At 36.5% G+C, this 25,066-nt stretch overlaps 1 protein-coding gene across 15 annotated transcripts in view; it reads right to left on the reverse strand.

Annotated features, from left to right (window-relative positions):
- The window catches only part of RyR (Ryanodine receptor), a 298,251-nt gene that overhangs the window by 140,466 nt on the left and 132,719 nt on the right, over positions 1 to 25,066 (reverse strand). For 14 of the 15 annotated variants that reach the window (XM_089649715.1, XM_089649711.1, XM_089649709.1 and 11 more), the window contains 12 exons: positions 23,845 to 24,035; positions 23,024 to 23,164; positions 22,782 to 22,936; positions 22,321 to 22,462; positions 19,484 to 19,694; positions 18,177 to 18,254; positions 16,289 to 16,419; positions 14,840 to 15,080; positions 13,928 to 14,081; positions 13,095 to 13,222; positions 11,854 to 11,934; positions 3,327 to 3,426 (listed from right to left, as the gene is read on the reverse strand). In XM_089649715.1, coding sequence (XP_089505841.1) covers positions 3,327 to 3,426; positions 11,854 to 11,934; positions 13,095 to 13,222; positions 13,928 to 14,081; positions 14,840 to 15,080; positions 16,289 to 16,419; positions 18,177 to 18,254; positions 19,484 to 19,694; positions 22,321 to 22,462; positions 22,782 to 22,936; positions 23,024 to 23,164; positions 23,845 to 24,035 — 1,753 coding nt within the window. Of the gene's footprint in view, positions 1 to 3,326; positions 3,427 to 5,131; positions 5,232 to 11,853; positions 11,935 to 13,094; positions 13,223 to 13,927; positions 14,082 to 14,839; positions 15,081 to 16,288; positions 16,420 to 18,176; positions 18,255 to 19,483; positions 19,695 to 22,320; positions 22,463 to 22,781; positions 22,937 to 23,023; positions 23,165 to 23,844; positions 24,036 to 25,066 lie in introns of all 15 variants that reach the window. The other variant, XM_089649717.1, reaches the window with a different exon arrangement.

Genomic DNA, 25,066 nt, shown 5'->3' on the forward strand with positions numbered 1-25,066 from the left:
TCGATGACTAAGGGTGAGTCAGAATCCTATTCAATTTTAACTGTAAGCCACAGCTATCTCAATATTATTTACAGTCCACAATAAAACCACAAATGGATTCGCAGACAAAATTTGTGACTCCGCTGCCTAATAAACACAGATGACCAATTTAGTCCATGTGGTATTGATAGGGTTTTCTCAATCAACTGTGCTAAGACTGATATAAAATGAAAATATACTCAAAGTCTAAGCAAAACCTCACACAAAAAAATATATTGAAATAATATTACAGAGATAAAATAAGTGCAACATGGTTAAAATTACAACCTAAAAACCAGGAAATTTTCTAAAAATTTTGGAAATCAAACGTTTCCTGCTCCCTTTTTCTGATGCTATTTCCAAACTTTTGGCTTCCATCAGGGCGAACTTGCGGACTGTAGTCTGGAATAACTGCAACTGCAATTGTACCAGTTGCGTATGTGACTTATTGCTGCTGTGTGAAGTCGCACTCCCCCACTCAAACAATCTCTTTATAAATACAAGCTTGTCTCAGCACATTTCACACACTATTGATAGACACTTTCTACTAACCAAGCAGTTAATAAATTGATTAACTCTTTGCCAAACTGATGTGTTGTTATTGTGTATTCTGTACTTGATAGACACTTTCTACTAAGCAAGCAGTTGATAAATTAATTAATTCTTTGCCTAACTGATGTGTTGTCATTCTGCACTCTTCGAGATGCTGAGGCGGACTCCGGCTAAACCACTGACCCAGCACATTTCAAACACCATTGATAGACACGTTCTTCTAGCTAAGCAGTGAATAAATTAATGAACTCTTCATCAAACAGACGTGTTTTCATTCTGTACTCTTCGAGATGCTGAGGCGGCAGCCGAGTTAACCGCTGACTCAGCACATTCCAAACCTAAGGCATGATTGAAACGATAATATTTTGGAGAAACTAGATGTAATGGTTCAAAAGCTGAAATGGTAGAAGCGAGGCTTAAAAGAAAGCAGGACAGCCAATGAAGTGACGCAATGTTATAAAGAGTAAGCGAGATGCAGAACATATTATAAGATTAGTATTACAGCATGACCATTCTGCATGAATTTTTTTCTATGAATATTTGTATGACTCAAGATTGTACGCGCTTTGATTCTTTACAAAAGATATGTCTAAACTATATTATCTATGTTTAAAAATGCTATTGTGATAGTTATGTGCTCTAAGAGTCGCATTCACCAATCAAATTGATTCACCAAACAATTTTGATTGGTGAAAGCGACCGTAAAAATCCTATTTTTTCAAATTTCTAGGCTATCGTTAAAAAATTGTGCAAATAGAAAAAAATCTTTTGTGTAGCTAAAAACGGGCTATTGACTAAGCTGTGAAATGATGAAAGACGATGCTGGCTCAGCTTAAAAGCATGAATTGAGTAAATTCAACGCTTCAAAGCAAAAACAGAATTCACAAAGCGATAAGTCCATTCTTGAAAGCGTAAATTCAATCCATGGAAGCGATAATTCGATGGCAGGTAAACTGGAATGCTCGAATCAGCCGTTTGCGCTAGTGAGCTAGCATTCATTCAAGCTATGTTTATTCCTATGCAAAGTTTATTAATGATTTAAATGTCTTCTTCTTCTTCTTCTTCGAGAACTTCTGGACATAGGGTTTCAAGTGAAGTTAAGAAAAAAGTGGACTGTGTCTCAAAAATAGTCAAATAAAAAACCGGGTCAACCGATAAAGGTTTTATTAATATCGTCGGTAACTTGCCATCGTTCCCGAGCGTGACTGCAGATCGCAGACGAACAAACAACAGTTCACAATGACTATTTATTATAGAGCGGAGATGGTTTACATGTAGTTCCCGTGAGCACTTAGGCCATAGGCCCATTGTACTATCTCCCATTTTACCTCAATCCTTTAACAACAACCCAGTCCCTTTTATAAAGTTCACCAGGGTTGTCATTGGATATATGGCTATGTCTTCTGGTTCCACAATGTGTCTTCCCAGGTCTCATCTCTCCTCTCCAATCCTCCTTGGTTCTCTGAAGGCCCCACAAGGGAAGATAGCCTCATCTCTCCTCTCCACTCCTCCTTGGTTCCCAAAGGCCCCATGATGGAAGAGGGTTTCGTCTCTCCTCTCCACTCCTCCTTGGTTCCCTTCACAAAGACTAAGTGTTCTGAATTTATTAAACGTGAACTATTGTTTGTACGTTAGCGATCTTCAGTCGAGTTCGGGAATGATGACCAGTTATCGACATTATCGATAACACCCTTATCGATCGAGCGCACAAGTACACACATCAGTTTAAAAACTTTAGTAACCTAACTTTTCAACTTTCGGCTTCTGTGAAAACTGTCTGAAATTTGTTATTTCTGTTGGACAACGCCAATCTAAAATTAAACAGCTATCATCTTGCGCTGTTAAAAGTATTTGTAGATTTATATATTAACCTTTCCGGGAGTATGTTACGTAATTCTGGCTGTGCTCTGGGGAATGAGTTTTTTTTACATAAATAAAGATATATATTTTTTGATTAAATTTTATGATAGTATGCAAAATAAATAACAGCCGATATCTCTGTCGATAATGATGTAAAATGTTTAAAATTGGTGTAAAGTCACAGGAATATGCCCATAGACGGCAATACGATGCATATTTACAGAATATGCATCGAATATGCATATGCGACCACTGTCGTCCATAGACGTCCATACTCCTTTGGCGAAAGTGTGTACCGTCGTTCATTTGCGTCCATACTCCCGGAAAGGTTAATAGGATAACAATCTGAAATAAGTTGAAGTTATAAACAACTTACTAAGGACGGGTTGTTTCATAGAATTTTAAAAATTCATCAAATTTCAAAGACGATTTTCAAGTTCTATGAAGGATCTATTCAAGTTCTGTTATTATTTAAGTTTTGTGAAACAACTTGTCTACAAAATGATACCATAATAGAATTTGAAAGTACTTTCGCAGAACGTGAAAATCAACTTTTAAATTTGAAGCATTGTTCAAATATTGTAAAAACAACCCGTCCGTAGTCTTCCCTTTTCTGAATTACTTTTGTATTTTTATTTCTCAATGCATTTTTTAACTCATTGTCACTCCAACCACCTTATTTATCAAACTTTAATGCTTTTAAATCCTTAAAACAACGTCTTTTAAACAGTATATCATAGCTGTCATGTCATGCAAATGACCACCGACCACACTAGCGCCAACTGCTTCAAGTTTTCCGGATTACCTGCCATTCTTGAAAGCGTGAACGCATTCTCGAAAGCGTAAGTTCATTCTCGAAAGCATAAATTCAACTCTGTAAAATATATAGTTCTTACTTATGGTTTTGTCGGTCAAATCTAAAAATACTCCGACAACATCGCCAACAATCCATTGTTTTCCAAAAGACTCCACACTCCCACAATACACTTTTTCTTCCTGGTCAAATATAAATAAAATAAAAAATTGAAATTTTTTAAATAATAATGTGGTGAACTGGTGTTTAAGTTGTGTTATTGGCATCTTCGATTTGAGCAATGTTACGAGAGTAGGGAAGGTAATGAGATAGGGAATAGTTTTGTGTATTTTATTTTCTAGAATCAGCAAATTATAACAACAAGGATTTTCTTTGGGACGAAATAAATGACGAGGCATTTTAAAAACATGTTTAAAGCTTGTATTGAAAACAGAAAACCAATTAAACCGCCCCATACTTTCAAATGTTTATACACCAGTAACATTGATAGGACAGAAAACATTCAAACAAAAAGCTGATTACTGTAGTCTGAGAAGAATTCGACTACATCATTATTTCAATATGTTTGAAAAAGTAATGGTCCCAAATGGGATCCCTGAGGTACTCCATAATAACCCCAGTTCGACTTATAGCCACAGCTATGATTGATGTATGTCATCATGTGCATGATGCCATAATGTTGAAACTGTGATTTTTTTTTTAAATGTTAAAATACACGTACATGTACGGAGAGGAAGATGTGTTTGTTGAAAAGATTGTTTCAGTCTAGATCATTATTTGAATAAGTTTTAAATAGTAATGATATCAAATTGGATCCCTGGGGTACTCTATGGTAACCTTAATTTGACTTATTCCACACATCTGCTATGGTGTTGGACACAGCAATTTTTTTTCGAAAACGTTTGATCGTGAAGGAGGGTTTGTATCAGCAAGGTAAAGTACACCAAAAATCAATTTTCATATATTAATGCCGTGAAAACCTTAAATCATATCCATTTTGGGTTGACGAAGGAAGGAGGAAGTTCTGTCTAGATGCAGACCAAGGAAGAGGTGGAAGAATGGAGCAGGATGGACTGGAAGATTAGAGGTGAATGGTGAGGGAATGGTATTTATGGTGGAGATGAAGATGTGATTGATGAATAGATTGTCTCAGTTTTTACCAAAAGGCTGCACGACCTTTTTCATACAAAACTTAATTTACCCAGCTTACTTAATTGCTTTTAAAAATTGCCCCTAAAATTATGAAAAATTGAATTCATTAAGTGCTGATAATTTATTATTTAAAACACTCACATTCATACTACCTAGTATGAATGTCTAGATATTTGCTGGATGTTTAAATTTTAAGAATCAAAAATTTTGGCCTAAGTTTTGGTCTCAAATATAAAGTTTTGCATGAAAAAGGTCTCATAGTCGTTAGTCTTAAGTGCGTGAGGTTTTTGCTGTTATTATTACTTTAACTGTTTCTTTTATATGATTATGATTTACAGGAAAGTTGTTTAATTATGTATGGTTTTTCAATTATTACAGTGGGGTACCTAGATACATATACATAAAAAATACTGTTAATAATAATTAAGGGAACCAAAAAATTATAACATATAAACAATTAATTATTGTCATGGTAACAGATCGTTTTTAGAAAAATATTCACAAAGTCAAACAGAGCATAAAATTCTATGACGTTACAATGTATATCTGTACCTCACAAGTCAAAAGTAAAAATCAGTAACAAGCCAAAAGCAATGGCCTTAATTCTGTTTGAGCAATTGAAAAACTAATAACATACGCTTTTAAAACGGTCTGTTAACATAAAAACTACAAAAGATCAGGGTTCAAGGTTTAAAACAACATTGTTCAATGTTTGGTGCTTCATTATTGACTCACTAATGGTCAGATCGATTACGTCCAAGAAACACCCCACAATATCTCCAATCTTGAATTGCGTACCAAACGCGTCCGTGGAGCCACCGTGAACCTTTTGAACCTGTTTTACGCACATTTTATTTGACACATTTATAGAAATTGACATAATACGAATAATTACACTTTTACCCCTACCAAATACTGCATAATATTAATAATACCTTCAACTTCTGACATTTTCATATACATTCTGCTGGCAGCATGCTACACTATCGCCTCCTAGAGGCGTGAGTTGTGAGCTTTGATTATCTCTCATACCTTTGGATTTCAATGAAACATATTATTTTTTTAGGTTAATAAATTATCGAAATCGAAATAAATGGGTAACCTACGTACTATTAGCTGCATTTTTAAATATTGGCGCCACAGTCATTTGGTTCGCTCTTATACCTCCAGAGGTGCGCTCTGTCGGCCAATAGGGAAACTACTCCAGCTGCCGATGTTAAAGCGGTTATTAACTTTGTCTTTGATGGTTTAGAAATGTAATAAAAAAATTCTTATATAATTGTGAGAAATTTTCTTTAATTTCTTATTTGTAGACTCTACCCCGCCACGCACGCCACTGTGGCTCAGTCTGTCTGTGCAGATAGAGAAACAGAGCGCATGTTGCTTTTACGTCCAACATTTGGCGCTGTTTTTAAAAAAAGGCATGTTTTTTACCTGTCACATCTATACAGGGTGTATCGGCACTAACCCGACAAACTTTAACCAGCTATTCCTTAGCACATTTGGAGTAAAAAATGTTATGTGCACTTTGCTGTCCGGTAACGTTTTTTTTTAATAAAAAATTAATTAAACATATTTTCACCACATGTCACCACTGTTTTATCCTTTGTCAAAATTTGAAAGCAACATCGCAACTCTCGCGTGTTGCTGCGAACGAAGCCCGTATTACATAATCCAGTACCAGAAAAGAAATATTTTATTTAACAATAATGATTATTCACATTTTTCGTATGCGAATCACTGATTGTCTTCTTGTATTGTACACATCAGTTTTATTTTTGTATCTAAATTGTTTCACCTCTGGAATGCTTTGGTTTCACCTCTTACGCGTTTCACGTATTAAATAGTCTAATTTTGAAACTAAGAAACTAATTAGTAGATTTCCTGAATTTATAATCGAAGTCCAATAATTCTGAGCACTTTTAAAAACAATTTTCCTCACTTAGGTACTTATCAATAATAATAATTGGATTATTTGAACAGCGCCGTTGTTTTTTAAATCACCGTAAGTGCTCTGTCAAAATGTTACTTGCTAGGCTATCCTACAACGTATATTAATAAATTTAGTTATTTACAACTTCGCGGAATGTGATTTATGAATATTATTGCTTATGTTAAAAGCCTTCCAGAATTACCGGAATATAACGAGCAGCTTGACACACTTAAGTTTATTTCCACTAATTTGAAGGTACAAAGAATGTATAGTTTTAAAAACAATCCCGATGAATCAAAAAACGGTTCATATAAAACTGCTGCGCAACACACTGAGACAAAGGAAAGCACTCACACAAACGTCATGACTGCATTGGATTGACCACCTGCAAATGAATGCTGCCAGATTGCTAATTTATTTAAACAATAATTATTAAATTTTATTTAAAATATCGCAATTTTTTTAAAAAATCGACAATAAATTACAACTATAATTTAAAAAAAATATTCTTAACCCCACGCTTTTTCGTAATTGATTAATTAATTCAGAATTTAAACGTTGCTTGAAATGACTAGCCGTATTTGGTGACCAGATCTGAATATCCAGGTTCAGAATTTAAACGTTGCTTGAAATGACTAGCCGTATTTGGTGACCAGATCTGAATATCCAGGTTTAGAATTTAAACGTTGCTTGAAATGACTAGCCGTATTTGGTGACCAGATCTGAATATCCAGGTTCAGAATTTAAACGTTGCTTGAAATGACTAGCCGTATTTGGTGACCAGATCTGAATATCCAGGTTTAGAATTTAAACGTTGCTTGAAATGACTAGCCGTATTTGGTGACCAGATCTGAATATCCAGGTTCAGAATTTAAACGTTGCTTGAAATGACTAGCCGTATTTGGTGACCAGATCTGAATATCCAGGTTTAGAATTTAAACGTTACTTGAAATGACTAGCCGTATTTGGTGACCAGATCTGAATATCCAGGTTTAGAATTTAAACGTTGCTTGAAATGACTAGCCGTATTTGGTGACCAGATCTGAATATCCAGGTACTTCCTCACCTTCCACTCCTTCCCTTAGCCATAAAACTTACCCCAATTCAACATAAAAATTGTTTAAATTATCGGATGTAATGAAATGCATAATAATTAGACCCCAAAATACTTAATTATTCAGGGAAATAAACCCCTGAGTCATCAGTTGGAAATACCAACGACATTAAGTGAAATTAACAATGCAATAATCCTATTATTGCATTGTTTAAAATTTCACTTAATTATTAGCATTAGCAAATAATATTGGGATTAGCAAATAATAATTTACGACAATTTACTCGGAAATCAATAAAGCCAGAATAATAAAAAAAGAAAGTTATCACTTACGTCGTCTGTAAGTGGCTTTACCAAAGTTTGATAATGCCGTCAGAAGGTGAAACAGCTGTCACGCGTAATAATAATTACAACTAGCAGAACTTGTTTATAAACACACTGTTTTTATAAATTTTTTAATAAGACTGTTAAAATAAAAAAAATCTCTAAATTGAAATGGAGTTCTACAAACTAAACTTAAAATCAAATAAATTTATTGCGAAGGTTCAAAGTACTGTACTGTAATATTATATTAAATAATTTTTACGTGTTTAATTATTGTTTAAAGTCAGATTAAAGCGATTAAAAAACCCACCTGGCAATTCTTATTCGAGTTTCGTTGTTTTTACGTATTGGCGCGCTTACAAGCATCAGTCGTCTCATTTTTAACCATTAATATTTAGTGTGTAGGAAAGAGAGAAGACGCTTTTCGACACACTTGTCGAAAAACTTGTTGAATGCCGACGGGCATACTCTTCTACAGATTTTATTAAATATTGATATGTAGGTAATATTGATGTGTAAATGAATGACATTGTGAGAATTTTACCAATAAATAATAAATGAAAATGCGGACATGTAGTTTATGTTAATTTTTTTATTGGAGCATTTGTTCGAAGTGACTACCATTATTTTCGATGCAAGCGTGTAGTCTTGTTATATTTTGATTATTTAAGTTTGCAGGATTTGCTTTAATTTCTGCAGCGGCTTCCATCACTCGTTCGAGCAGTTGCTCTCTTGAGGCTATTGGCTTAGCATACACTTTTTCCTTGAGAGCCCCCCACAGGTAGTAATCCAGGGGGGTCAGGTCGGGTGATCTTGGTGGCCAAGCAATGGCCGGACTTCCACGGCCTATCCAACGACCAGGAAACTCGACATCCAAGTAGTTCCGCACGGCAATCGAATAGTGTGGTGGGGCTCCATCGTGCTGGAACCACATTCTCCGTAGTAATTCGAGGTTCACATCTTCCAGAATCTCGCCCAGTTGCACTTGTAAGAACTCCAAATACATCGGTCCATTTAGTCTGGGAGGCAACTCGATTGGACCGAGTATTTGATTTCCCAGGATTCCTGCCCACATGTTGATGGAAAATCTGTCCTGGCTCGACGACTCCCGAACAAGCTTGGGGTTTTGTTCAGCCCAATGGTGCAAGTTGTGCACATTTAGCACTCCTGTTTTAGTGAACTGTGCTTCGTCGGTAAACAATATGTTTTTCATGAAGTCTGCATCTCTTATGACATTATGCAGCATTCTTCTGCAGTACACGACTCTGGAAAAGTGGTCATTCTCCATGAGGCCTTGGCAGCGCCTATAGTGAAAAGGTTTGAGCCCGTGCTTCTTCAGAACTCTCCATACCGCCATGTGTTCCCTGTGTCCTATCATCAGAGCGACCCGACGCACGGACAGCGTGGGGTCTTCGGTAATTAAGTTCAGGATTCTCTCCTCAACTGCCACAGGAACGATGTTGTGTCCTCCGCCGGCGCCTTCAATCCGTCCGATGCCACAGTCACGCAATTGTTGATACATCTGAAACAAAACAACAAATAACAACTGCTTTTATTATTCAGCTCAGTAATAATGTCAAATAAACAATCGCGGGCTTTTTCACTCATTTTATTTTTAAAGAACACTTATTTTAGGCACATATCAGAAAACTTACGTTTTCTCTTCATTTATTTCATTTTTTTATAGTAAAATGTATAACAAAGTGTTTTAAATTATAATTTTCTTAACTAGGTACGGTTGATATCTTGGATTCACAGGGGTGAAATTGAATTCAAGTAATTTAAATAATCCCATGGTGAGAAAGGGAGTGAATTCAATTGCAGTGAATGATGCATTTATTAGAGATTAAAATTAATTAACTTTTTAAAACGCCGTTTAGTGACCACTGAACACAAATCACCTAAAGTACAATTTACATTTTTAAAGTTGGTGGCCCCTTGTTATGTTTTTAATGTTCCCAGTTTAAATTTCAAAAGCGCTTTTTGGCATTATCAATGAATGTAAATAGTTTCAATAAACAATTGATAGGGTACAAACCTGGACAAAGGTAGCATGGTGTGGGACGCGTCTTCCAGGAAACCTCATGCGATACTCCCTTACGGCTGCTCGTGAATTTCCATTGCAAAATCCATAAACAAAAACAATATCTGCTTGCTCGGCAGGTGGATAATTGAGGGGCATATTTCAACAGTAAAAACTTAGATAACAAAACAAAAACGAAACTAGAAACTTGATGACATGCGAACTCCCAAAACAGCACTGACCACTGATACGAGACGGGGTGGCGGGAACCACACGGGACTTGAGACAGAATATGTGTGAAAGAGATGACAGTAGCGCGGCGTTGCCAATTATTTTACCCCTATACTGTGGGCAGTAGCGGAGTGTGGAAATTTTATTTATTTTTTGTTTTTAAAAGAAAAAAAATGTTACCGGACAGCAAAGTGTACATAACATTTTTTACTCCAAATGTGCTAAGGAATAGCTGGTTAAAGTTTGTCGGGTTAGTGCCGATACACCCTGTATAATATAGGTATATAAAAACACACGCGTATTCGAATGCAACGTTTTGTCAAAATTTCAAAACAATTGGTGAAGAACTTTGGGAGATTTAAGAATTTGAACAAACAAACATTTACATTTTATTTATATACATAGATAGAAAATTACCCTTTTTATGTAATTTTCTTTGCTAAGATTTAACGAACTCACTATATTTCGACGTGTCAACGTTTTTAAGCATCCTGAAAAACGAGTTGGGAGTGTTTTTGTTGTTTGTGGAAATTGTTACATCAATATTGAGCAAAATTTAAATTAAATAGCGCAAAACACTGCCACCATTGACTAAATTAATTGAAAGAAATGTCAACGTCAATATGCTACACTAGCACTTTTAGCGGCCAGAGTTGTTGATACTGCCAATATTTTACTGGAGTTGGATGTATTATTAATATTATAGGGTATTATTGCCCCTACTCATTACACTGAAAGAATAATCAAATTTCATTAAATTAATTCATTTTTAAGAAAGTAACAGATTTGCATTGACCTATTAAAGAAATTTTATTAAACTAGACACTTAAATAGAACACATATAAAATTTAGGTACACCCAAAACTGACAGTCCTGTGTAAGTAGATATCTATTTTTATAAAGAAGAGTGTCTGTGGTGGGCAGCATGGATTTGATTTTTATACAAATCCACAGTTTTATTCCAAGATCAATCTTCAAGACAACAGGAAGAACACTGTTTAAATGAGGTTTAAAAAATTAACCCCATCCACTTTTCCCACCCCTTAAAGAAGAATTTTCATACTTGTTGATGAAATTTTGCACACTTAACATTCAAAATAAGAGGAAAATTACTGTGTACAGTCCTGGCAATGATAGGGACTTCATATAGTAATGCATAAATACTGTGATTATAATAAATTATATTTGAATCAGACATAAAAGTGTAATAGATTCTGGGTCCTATTTGAACGTTTTTATTTCACTCAATTTGGGAGGCGGGTATCGGTAACGCCGCCCCAGGAACCATTGGCTAACCAACTCTGTCATAGGTAATACCAAGTGTTTCGCTACATTTGGTTACTTAGCAGGGTTGCCAGGGTTGCCAGGGTTCACGGGGTGAGGTTTGTCCGGTTCCTGGTACCTACTGCGTGGCGTGCCGGATCTGGAGAGACTGGTCGAGAGAGACGTTTTGACCTCTCCTGCAGGACTCTCTCGGAACATTGTCTTGCACAGTGGGAGGGATGGATTCATACATCCGTCACTCCTGGACACACGGACCCACAGATACCTAACCTAACCCTCATATATTTTTCCTTCACTAACTTCCTCTCCTTCCTTTCCTAAAAAGACCCTCCACACAGCATCCCCAAAGATGTCATAGGCCCTGAGAGGAATTATTTTCCTCAGGGCCTCCAATGTGGAGCTAATATTTAAAAAAAAAACATTTTAACTAATAATTTGAAAAGGCCAATAATTTTTGACACTATTTCGGAATATTGAAATTAAAATTGTAAAAAACTTACACATTAGTAAATTTATGTAAAAAAAAGTCTTAGAAAACATGTTTTAAAATACCTTAAAATAAAGACAGAATGTAAAATTAATAATATTCGATAAAGTAATTTGCTTACATTATAGCCATCAAACGCCCAGGAGCTTTCGTCTTGTCCAAGCATCATGCCTGGTTGAGAGTCAGCATGCGCCCAACCAACCTGTCAACGAAAACATATTATAGAGCCTTCCATCCATTGCAAACGTTCAATTCTAGCTTTGTACATACGACGCCTGCACAACGCACTGTGCCGCTTCCAACTATCAAATTATTAAGCAGTCAAAAGGGTAAAATAAAGCGTATGCAATCAATTGTTGTGACAATAATGGTGTATTTGAGCCATCCCAGCAAAACATTAGACCTTTTGAGCCCGTCACTTAGTTTACTATTATTATTTTATTATTTAAACGTTTGAAATATACTATCTGCATTTTTTTACAATTGTATACCGTACAAGAGTCACAACCGTTCCCAACCGTCTGGAGCCAGTGAGACTATGGCATCCCCAATCGGGGTATGTTGAGAGAGGCTGAAGGTAGTTGGGAGGGGAAAGAGATAGGGATGGTAATGAGATGTGGAAGAGGAAAGTGAGGAAGTACCTGGCTATTCAGAGCTGGTCATTAAACACGGCTAAAGCGATTTCAAGCAACTTTTCAATACTGAAGGGTGGTCTTACACCAGGGCGATTCTGAGAGTATCTCAACTCTAAAACTTGCTGCAAATTGCCAGTCGAGAGCCTTACCCTCGACCAAGGAGGTCAAATTATTAAAATTATTTCATACGCTAGCAATTCATTATTATTTTCTTAATGCATATTTTTGGCTGCTATCTTTATATACGATTGCAAGATTCTACCAAAAGTAAATTGTAATCGAATAAATGTATCTATTTTTATTGTAATGTGCGATTGTTGTAATTGTCGATTAATGAAGATAACTTTGGTAGCTCTCAGTCGAAGTATGATACAGATAAAAATGACGCAAGTTGATATGGTTGAATAAGCTCAGTGGTCAGAGCACTTCCCCGGCAAGTCCTATGTTCTAGATTGGTTTTGCTACTGAAGCTTTTTATTTATTTTCTGTTTAACGTTTTTTTATTTGAGAGTCGTTAATATTGTCTTGACAAATGCCGTCAAAAAGGCCAATCTTTTGATGGGAATGCCCAAATAGTTTTGCCCTTTTGACTGCTCATTATTTATATGCTAGTTGAGAGTGGCTCGGTGTGTTGTGCAGCTTGGTCTGGATGTAGTCTTTGACACAACTACACTAAAGAAGATAAATAGCCCGGTTTTGTAACTAGAGAGTAGGGAACTAGTCTTACCCTCATAGGTCCAGAAGTAAGAATCTCAAACTCGAAATACCACTTTCCGGAGGCAACGGCGTACGTCTTTTCAGCCCGGTAGGTTCTGAAAGCAGCCTGCTTCAGTCTGGATGCTTCGGCGAGTAGAGCTGGAAGATTTAAAAAAAAAATCCATTATAAATTATTGTGAGAATAGAATTGGACCCAAGTTGGGACCTTGTGGGACACTCGATAAAGTAAAACAGGTCTGTTATTATATTTCATCTTTGCATCTCTATTACAAATTTTTTGATTGAGTTAATTCATATGAATCCTAGTGATTGAAATCTAAAACAAAGTAAGTAGTTAGTTCATAAGCGTTTTTGTGATTACCAGACAAAATATAGAAAGGTTTTTTTGATGAAGGGTTTACTGCACCAGTGGCAGATACTTTCAGTAGCACCCTGTTGACCACCATTCAGAATCAAAAGAAATAGCTTTATCCGTGTTTTGAATAGAACGGTCAGGTTCTTCTCCACGTTCCTCTTTTTCATGTCCTTACATTTCCTGCTACCTTCAGCTTCACAACATACCTCAATTGGGGATGCCATAGATCCACTGGCTCTAGACAGTTGGTACTCTTGTACGGTATTCAAATAAAAAGGGGAACATTGTGAGGTTGAAGGAAATGTGGAAGGGCGCGTGACGGTGAGAAGGGGTTTCGAAAGTTCTGGACATTAATAACGGTCAGTAAAATCAACTCTGGCTATTTCAAAGTTTCAATTCTGAATGGTTTTCCAGTCTTTCATAAAGGCGATACTAGTTTCTACCACTCTGGAAATAACCATAACTACTAATCAAAACCATAGACAAACCTTCGTGCTGCTCTCCTGTTGGCGGGTCCAGATTATAACCATAGACTAATAGAGTTCTGACAGTTTCTGACGCAGTATCCCTGTTCGCTTTCTTAATAGCGTCATCCACTTTGGAGTAAGGAACCAGGTGAGGGGATCTTCTCATGTCAGAATCCTGTGAATTAAAATAAGATTGTATCATTTTTTTACATTTATTATGAATCCTGAACCTCTGCGTCCAGATAAAAAGAATTTTCCACCGAAGTAAATCGAAAATGACTACAGTAAACATCTTGAATTAATAATAACCCTGTCAATACTGTTAGTAAACATTAGAAGTGGACCCAGGTTAGGGCCTTGTGGGACACCCGATAATATGAAAAGAGGTTGGGATTTGGTTCAGACCATAGGACAGACACTGTTTCATATCTTAAAAGGTAATCATCATGCATTAAATAAAAAAATCTTAATGCTAATTACATTATTTTGACGATTCTTCAATATTATTTTTCGTGTTTCTTTTTAGTGAAATGTAACTAAAGTAGGTTCACATATTATCTTCATATCTTCGAATCTTTATGCACATGAGGAGGTCAATAAATCGGTATCAGTACACCGAACTCAAGAAGCCAATTTACACTAATATGCCGATTTATATAATTCACTGGTTTCATGACCGACATCTGCCTATCACCTGAATTGAAGAATTTCCCAAGACTACTGAAAAAGTGGTCGAGTTCAACAGAGGTAGATGAAAATTTAAAAAAATTCTATTTTTGCTGACACAATCTTCACGGAGTTCCGAAATCATTAGCTGTGGAACATACACACTCTGTCTCGCCTATACAGCGCTGTGTTGTACCCAGTGCCGACGTGTAATGGAAGAGTATTTCAAACATGCTGATACACCCTGTTTACAAATTAAGTTCATACCTCATTGAGTCCATAAGTCCATCCTTGCTGTATCCTCTCCTTGGCCCACAAGTTGTGCGTATTTTCCGCCAGCTGGTCAACCAATTCCTCCATTTTGGGAGAGAGAGAGACCGCTGAGAGATCCAGCGGGGCCGGTTTGTAACCGTTGGGTTGCATGAACGGCTCGTTGGGCAGGCGGACGTTCTTGATACGGGACGGGGGTTTGTCCAGACTTATATAGTAGCCGAGAGCGAGGATTGTCCTGAAATTGCAGTTTTTTTGTAAGTATTTGTAATTTTTTTTATTAACTCCGCAATAGTTGAATAATTTCCCTGAGTGTTTGGTTAGCGATGTTACAAGTACAGCAGTTAATATAATGCAGCGTACAAAAGTCGATAGCCAATTGCAGTACCGACTGTGTCTCTTGTGGTACTTCTTCTTTTGATTAATTACTGGATAATCAAATGAATTATTAAAGATGGTTTGCAACTATGTATATGTATGTGTGTATGTATGTATTTATATGTGTATATGCATGTGTATGTATATATATGTATGTATGTGTTTATATGTATATAATATATACATTTTCTCTTATTATCTCCTTGTTTTTAACATTTCTTTGTTTTTAACCTTTCTTTGTTTTTAACCTTTCTTTGTTTTCTTTGTTTGTTTATTGCTTTTTAACCTTCTTTATCTTTATTGCATGATGTGAACATTGGTTATTGGGTTGTAACCTAATTCTTTTACTTATTTCTTCTTCTCTCTCTATGCATGTTATGTTATAAACCTGTTAATGTTCCTAATAAAATAAAATAAAATACAATATAATAATTAGAGCGTCAGTATGATATTTATACTGTTTATTGTCGCACTGTTGTACAAGTTACTAGAAGGAAAGTATGTGTGCCAAAGCAGACATACCCTTTTATACGTTGGTATAATCATGCTTTGTCTTTCATACATTCATTACATCTATGGTTTTGAGACACTGATTTTCATGGCCAAAAGTTTTTTTTTTAAAGAAAGACAAACATTCTTGGGTTACGAATAATGTGACAATATTTGAAAATCTCCTACTACCACAACAGTAAGCTGAAAATGTTGATTGTGTTATGATGGAGGACTTAGCCAGCCGAGGAATTGAATACACTACGCCTGAGTGGGACCCAAGCGCGATGTCAACTCGGCCACCGACTGGTCTAAACTGCAAGGTCTTTAACTTTAGTTAATTTCTATAGTTGTATATTTCTTTTATGGAATAATGGAGTACTTATGATTTCATTTGCGTTCAAACGGTGTAAATATAGAAATGGTTAAGAGATAATCACTAATATCGCAATGTATTAGGTATGCGTAATTAATTTTTTAGCATAACAAACATACTAATTTTGGTTGTGGGTCTGGGATTGTTTCTCTGGTTAGTGTCTTGGCTAAAGCTAAGATAAGATAAACTTTGAAGTGTCTCACTTGAGTGTCTGCACGGCTAGTTGACTGTCATACTTCTTTTCGGCGGCAGGCAGCCTCTCGAACTGCACCAGACAAGGGTGAATCTTGTGGGTGTCATCTCTCCTCTCACCAAAACTCCATTCTGCTTCGATCTAAATTAAATAAATAGAATAATATACTGTAAAATGGGTATATAATACACTTTTTCAACTCTCAACATTGAAACTCAATAATCATTCAATATATATTGGTGTATAATAAGTTATGAAGTAGTTTTTATGATAGTGTAAGAAATGATTGTCGAAGGACCTTGGATGATTGAGCAATGACCACTGCACATAAGACAATATTTGTTGTACCGATAAAGGAAGGACTCACCATTAGGAACGGGCACTCGTTTCTTCCTGTCTTTTCTTCTCACAACAATGTCACTTAACACGAAGCGGGTTGCACGATATCGGCGTGACTGATAATGTCATAAGGTAAGGGAGATGGGATCTCGCGCGGATGCGGTTTTATTGTGAGCGGTTCGGGTTATTGCAACATACTGATTACCAAAGGGCACATAAAATGAGCGGGAATGGAAAGGAAGGTAGGACAAAGGACAATAATACTATCTCAGTACAGTGGTCGCAGGTATGTGTGCATGAGATGTATGCATAAATTAATGTCTATTGCGCAACCATATATTATAAAAGTAAGTGTACAATGTGCGTGCAGCTAAAACTCAGAAATGAGTCCCGGTACGATTAAGGGAGCAATATGGTGTGGTAGCCCTCTATCCCCCATCCACGAAGAAGGTTCCGTTTTTACCTGAATGGCGTGCTTTTGAAGATATAAGGTCTGGAAGTTTTGCTCTCTAGAAATTTATAGAACAGTCCAGAACATTTGAGAGTATTCGAAAGCATTCCACAACATTTCAACATTGGAATGATGTGGAATGTTCGGGAATAGTCTGGAACGTTCGGGAACATCCCAGATCATATAATAAATACCTAAAAACCGGCTTCACAATCATTCAACCATCAATGTAGATGTGAATATTATTAGCAATCAACTGATTTTACACATGTTTTCGAAGAGACATTGTATCCAAATTGCCCGAAAAAAAATCATTATATAGATGTGAGTAATTTCTGAGTGAAAATTATGCAGATATCCACAATGGTTAAAGTCGCCCCCGATTAAAAAGTCACCCCATATTACAATATTAAGGGGGTATTTCACTATCTCTGATTATGTTCTGACTAAGCACTAATCCGCTGATTAGTCATTTTTTCGTTTTCACTATATCTGAATAAGGCTAACGCTCAGGTTAAAGTTTGATTTGACTAATCAGTGCTCGAACTTCACGTTAGGCGCTATTCCTCGAATCAAAGATGGCGTCAAAACATTCCGAGTTTGACAGCTGAGAAGTGAGTCGAATTTTGTTGAATGAATTTGAATGCTTGTATGATCCATCCTGAATTATTTGATTGTGTTCAAAATAAGAAACAATGTATTAATTCGACACGAATCTATCTAAAATGACCTGATAATCAACATAACATAACCAAAAAAAATGCACACTTCGCGGTGTGCGGACTGTGACGCATGACAGCCGTGGCAGTAGATGGAGTAACTGCAAACATTTTGCGATGTTGCCAGACTATTTCGAGTGTTATCTATCCGGAAGCTCGGCAACAATGGTGAAACGGTCGCCGTTGAATAACGAAGTTATTCTGATCTTTAAAGCCAGCCAACGGATAGCTAGTCAGATATTTAGCCCGACATAGTGAAATACCCCCTAAGTAGATTATCTATAGAACATGACGTTGCAATAAAAATTATATAGAACTCATGTAGGATGCTAATCTTTTTCATGAGAATATGTTGTAAACATTGTTTTGAATTATTGTTGTATTTTTACCTTGTTCATTGCCCACATTTCGTGAATATTCTCTGCCAACTTGTCGCGAATTTGTTCGATGTATGACGCCAAAGTAATCTGAAAATAGAAATCATTATTAAATATGTGTGATAGTTCGAACTACAAAACATAGATGACTCTAGTGTAGATAGATCTTTGAGGTTATAGAGATATCCAACAGATGTCATTAGTATATAGGTCTGCCCCTCCGTGGTGTTTACCAAGGTACAGATATCCATGAGGTTTCAAGAGATTTTGATTAATTAGGGAGCAACAAAGAGCAGTGCATTCCAAGGTTCTCTTATCACTTGAGCCCGAGAGTTTCATAGTGTGCAAAGACATTTTTATGTGAATACTGCACAAGAGTCCCAACTGCTCCCAATCGTCTGGAGCCAGTGAGGCTATGGCGTCCCCAATTGGGGTATGTTATGAGGTTGAAGACAGTGGGGAGGAGAAGAACTTGATTGTCACCAAACACGGCTAAAGCCATTTAAACCCACCTTTCGTGAGTTTTCACCAGGACAATACTGAGAGTATCGTCCACTTAGGAATGTGTCCTAATAAACTTAATATTATTTTTAATGAATTAACTGTGAAATGAAAAAAAAAATGTTTAATAACGTTTTTTTTTCACTACCATTTTTTAATTCATCTTTATTAATTACATTACATTAGTGATTTGCAATTTGTGGATTCATAGTCGACTCAACCAGTGGTGGGTTGGAATTCCAAAGGTTCTAACATCACTTGACTGAAGAAAGAGACCAAGTGTTCAATATTGTGTGCATTATAACCTGGTTTGAGGCAGTCAACTCTTAGATCAGCAACATCATCAGCTGTAGGCAGACTGATGGAACCTAAGCGCAAGCCAAATACTAAGTTTGGTGATCGCGCTTTCGGAGTATCTGGGCCGAAGGCTTGTAATAAACTCCCTCTGAAACTAAGATCCATAACAAGTCCAACAGAATTCAGGTCTAAACTATAAACTTACCTTTTTAAGCTGTCATACCCTTAAATTAAATATACCATTCCTGAGAGAAAGTTCAATTATATCCAATTTTCCAATTATGTCCTAAATCCTGTATCTAAATTTCGCCAATAAACAATCAGTTAATGTTAACTAAGTGTTAATCTCAAGTGACCTACCAGGTAAGTATGGTACTGTATATTATATCCATATGTAGTTAGTAATAACATAGATCATTGTAAAAGTTTATTATAAATATTTGTACAGCGTCCTTGAGGTGATTTTGCATAAAAATGGCGCAATACAAATCATCAAAATATTATTATTATTAAAAAATCACCATAGAGGTGTCAACAGGCGTGGGCACGAAGGCCGTATCGTCCTCCACGAGCCAGGGTCCAGCTAGCACACACTTGTTGAGGTTGCCGAAGTAGGAGCACGGGTCCAGGCCAAGGGTCTGCTGCGGCATGAGGCACTCCACCAGCGGTGACATGCCCGGTGGCGGCACGTAGCGCAGTCGCCCGTGCTCCCCGCCCAGTAGGAAGCGGCAACTGTAATCAGCAGTGGGATTAGTCATTAAGTTTTAAAAGTCTCCTAAATAAAAAAAGGGTTTTCCAATAAGAGATGTTATTTTGAATAGCCCGCTATTTCGGTAGGTGTTACTTTTGAAGCTGTCATTTTTTGACATTTGACAAGTAGAAACTACGCCATTGATAAAAATGGAACGATACACGCTTTAACAACGCATTAAAATTATTAAAATTCACTTGAGTGAATCAAATGCAAATCATCTTGAGCGATGAGGCCCATTTCCACCTGGGTGGCTTCGTCAACAAGCAAAATTGTCGCATCTGGGGCTCGGGAAACCCAAGAGTTATTGTTAAAAAAGCCTCTCTATCCTCAACGTGTGACTGTTTGGTGCGGTTTATGGTCCGGCGGAGTCATTGGACCTTACTTTTCGAAAATGAGGCTGGAGCAACAGTTACGGTGAATGGATTGCGCTATCGAGAGATGATTAATGATTTTTTATGGCCGGAATTGGATGGTATTGATCTGGACAACGTTTACGTTCAACAAGACGGCGCTACGTGCCACACAAGCAATGAAACCATTGATCTTTTACGGGAAAAGTTTCGGGACCGTGTTATCTCTCGAAGAGGTGATCACAATTGGCCACCGAGATCTAGTGATTTAACACCTTGCAACTTCTTCCTTTAGGGCCACGTGAAAGAGAAGGTCTACGCCAACAGCCCAGCGTCGATTCAAGACCTCAAAGATGGAATTCGTGAGGCTATCGAGGACATAAGGCAGCCACGCAGCGATTTGGTTATGGAAAATTTCATGAAAAGGATATGGTCCTGTAGGCGTGGTCGTGGTGGTCATTTGACTGATGTTATTTTTTACTATTAACGACATACCTTCCTCTTTATAATGAAATAAACATTTGATCATTTATATTTAAAAAATGGCATTTTTCTTTGAATATCAAAATAGCACCTCGTATTGGAAAACCCTGTACTACAATCAATTCGCTGAATTTTATTTTACGTGGAACAATCACATAATGAATTTAATCTAAAAATCTTGATCTAAAAAGACCTGATCAAATGGGAAAATAAAATTTTTAAGTGATTATTTCTAAGTCAATACTTTTAACAAAATAACAGGAATTGACGAAACTGGAGCAGACTAGCGACATCTATTGATTTTTAAACTAGCCAATACATATACACAGACTAATGCCTGCTCTACACAATAATTTTTTTCATACCAATCCCCATATGAAAAATCTTGAACATAACCATATATCATAATCATGAAAGCATCTGTCACTGTCATTTGCGAACCGTGTCACGTGCCTGGTCATTAACCTGGCGTCCCTACTACTGGCGCCGCCTGACGGATGATTTGGGACTGCCAGGTGACATTGGCGGGAGATTTAAACTAAGAATTACACACGAAATTGGTAAGAAACGTCAATTTGGCTGCAAAATGGTAATGTTTATCTCACTTTATAGGTTTTAAATAAAGCTAAGTACACGATATAAGTTTTTTTGTAATGTAAAACTTTTTCATTAACCAATCAATGTTTTTGTTTACCGGTACGTCGTTTGAATCTTTAACATATTTATTTTTAAAGGTACTTATGCCTTGGCAAAACTGCCTACCTAACTGCATCTTGATCGATACGTTATTCATGTAATATACAAGGTGAAACCACCAAAATACAGCAGCGCAGATGCCAAAGCAATAGCTGTCATAACCTTGCCCATTTTAATGAATTAATAAAAGTATGTTGCAATATGGAGTTAACACACATTGATATTGTTTATTCCATGAGTTAACAGTACATATGTAAGGTTCTCATGTATGATTTCCTCAAAACAAAATGTCAAATCATCAACCATACACGCGAAATTCACAATACTAAAGGTAATACACATTCACAGTCAGTAATAAATATATATTGTAGTTTTTTTATTAATATTTCAAAAACAAAACCGAATGAACATTCAATATTATCACATAATATAGTTACGTAAAACAATGAGAGATGTCAAACAATGTCTGCCATCTTAAATTGTACGAAAATCTGTAACAAAATAGATGTACTCCTCATAGTACCAACTACTAAAACAGAATACATCCTTTTTTAATATAGAATCCTGGAAATAGACAAAATTTATGAAAAAAAGGATGGTATAAAACTGGAAAAGGTGCTAGTGCAAAACCTTGCAATCAATAACTTAAGGAATAAATCAACAGAGTGCTGCTGTTAAACTTAGCAATCATCACTGAGACGGGAGAACGGAGTAAGGCTGATGATGTAAGCGTAATGAGTGAGATTACAATAGGGACGCTTGGATGGATTGGCCATGTATTTTTTATTTTAATTAACTTCTACGACATCTTTGGGGATGCTGTGTGGATGGTCTTTTTGAAGGTAGGGAGAAGAGAAGGTTGTGGGAAGGAAAAGGTAAAAGGAGTGGGTTGGAATCTGGAGATCAGTGTGTCCAGGAGTGACAGACATGTGAATCTGTACCCTCCCACTGCGATGCAAGATGATGGGTTAAGAGAGTCTGGCTGGAGAGGCACTTTGCCTTCCGCTGCGTGGAAACGGACAGATGATTAGTTAGTTAGTTACGAAGAAAGAAGGAAGATAAAGAAATGTTTTACCTGAGTTTGCTCGAGCAACTGATTACAGGGAAGAACATGCCGTCCAAGTTAAAGTTTCCGAAACTTCCCGACACTTTCTGTCCGTTGAACATGAAGGTTATTACAGGAACCGTCAAATCCAGGGCACATCCAATCACGTCACCTAGAAAAGATAATTAACAATGAGGAATTTAAGCAAACTTTTTGAAATCCCCTAAAACAACCCACAAAATTTACAATCTTTATTTTCCTATTTGTTCTGAGTTGGTAGGAAGAAATTGCGCGAACTGGAAATAAACCAAGCTTAACCGCACCATGTAATAAAATACATGCATGCTTAGCTTTCATGCACCAAAACAGTTTTTTATTTGACCTCCTATTAATTTACATTCACTTCTCTATAAATAAAAAATACCACAAATAATTGGTCCTTCGAGCCGGATGAAGAGAGTGGAAAATTTTTTTTTTTTTAGTTAACAAACCTTTCCTGATGTATGGCTCTGTTTGGTGTGTCTGATTTACGAGGGTCTTTCTTCCACCTGACCATAGGTAGGCACCATCAAAGCCGAAGGAGTATAGGTCGTCACCGACTCCGTTACCGCCCCACTTCTCTCCGCCTCCGGGATAAGGAACATAACTGGAAATATTATCGATATTCTTTTATTAGTTTTTGTCAGTTTATCGTATAAACGTAAAGTGTAATGTTAAATTATGGGTTTCTTACCCGCTGGTGTTGGCCCAGCCGATCCTGAGATGCGGCATCATGTGTGTTGTCTTTTCTATATGGTCCATAGTCACCTCAAAGTACCACTTCTGGTACACCGCTGATCCCTCCACTCTTCCTACGAAGATGTTCGGCCGGACGCTGGGGATATATAGAGAAGTAAATTAGCATTGTAATTATCATAATACATTTGGAATACAAGAAATGCCATTTGAGTGTGTTTCCTGATCCAAAAGTGAGACCATTCTATGCTTATTTCAAATAGAGAACGCATACGTGGTACTAGAAGTCAGGATTTATTTCAGTGCAGAAATTCTGTGATTAACTACCATATGTATTCCTCTTTGCCCAAAATACTAATAGAGGGAAACAATTATACCAAGTCAGTGGACATCTTCAATGTATCTTTAAACAAATATAAAATGTTGTTAATGAAGCAATTCAGTTATGTACAATAAATAATGTATGTTTCTTAATATTCTCATGTAAAAGCCCCGAAAAAGAGCGTTAATAAATAATTAAAATTCACAACCACTATGAAATTTATTTATTTAATATCAACGGTATAAATAAATTACATGTCACAAGCTTCGAAAATAATATATATATATTTTTTTAAATTTGGCACTAAACTGAACAATGACAACAGAAAGTATAAAATGAATAAAATTCAAATAGGATGGCAATATACAATGTCAAACAAGTGTAAAAGTGTGCTAAATAGGCCAGAAACAAAAGGTATAGCGTAAAGTGGAGATATCGGTTTTCATTCAAGTCTATTATGGAACGCATATCTAGTGTTTGTTCTTCTTTGTATGTACCTTGAAACATGGTCCACCAGTTGTGTCTGCAGGAGTAGATTCTTCCCGGGCAGCAGGTAGTCGCAGATATTGTTCTGCGAGGAGCGCACGGCCACCCCGTTACCGACGCATAGCGAGCACAACACGTCCAGTACCTTAGGATCTCGCCCGTGCTTCTCCAGCAGCGAGATGATCACCTTGATGTGCTCATCCTGAAACAATGCGAGAGTATCATAATGTAGTATCATATATCAGATCAAACTAGACTGTTGTGAACTCCTGCAACTCATAGATTTCAGAGTACCTACTCGAGCAACTAGGCAAAATATATTATTCTGCAACAATAACTTCAGTACCACATACCTATTTCTAGCTTTCACACACTTGGAAACAAATTCACCTCAAATATCGACATATTTAATAAAAGTTGCCTGTGTTCAAGAGATACTTGAATGACATTTTTATGAAGCATATTTAAAGAGCGATTGCGTTTATTTGTTGTTTTCTTGTAGATATGTCGTGAACTAAAAAATTTGTTATTTTTTTGTTGATATTTTAAAAATAAAAACCGTCTGTTGTCACTGCATTATGCAGTAAATGATGTAATGTATCACGTAAAAGCCCATCAAGGCGTTTAAATTAATAAATAAAATGTAATTTTGCACAAAAATGGCGCTATACAAGTAATACAAATATTATTATAAAAAGCAGATTTTAAAAAAAACAGCGCTTTAACCTTTGAACGCGTTAATTTGCTCCATTTTATCTATACCCGTACGCGGTACATATTTTCAAATACCTATGCATGCAATTGAATGTCAAAGCATAGCATTCTGGCATGATTTATTGGACTATATAGACAGAACAGATTATTCTCCACAATATGAAAACAAATCCTCGTGTGTCAACACTCTTAGATGTTTATAAAAACAAAAACATAAAATTTCATACAAAGACGTACTGTATCTTTTGAATGTGGTCCCGCCATTCACTCGGCGTGTGTGTACTTAGGTGATAGACACAAGTGGGACACCATTAGCACTTATCATACAAAGGAAACGAAGGATAAGGTCATCAAACAAAAAAAAAATAAAGGAATCTTCACTCCCAAGGACATCAGGTACTCAGAATCAACTGAAAAAATATTCATAAATGATAAACTTACCCCAAAGAATAAACAACTTCTTTGGTTAACAAAATCTACCAAATCTTTGGGATATAAATACGTTTGGACGAAGGATGG

The sequence above is a fragment of the Hesperophylax consimilis genome, chromosome 30, assembly GCF_061612785.1.
Source record: "Hesperophylax consimilis isolate HC1 chromosome 30, BYU_Hcon_1.0, whole genome shotgun sequence".
Classification (NCBI taxonomy): Eukaryota; Metazoa; Arthropoda; class Insecta; order Trichoptera; family Limnephilidae; genus Hesperophylax; species Hesperophylax consimilis.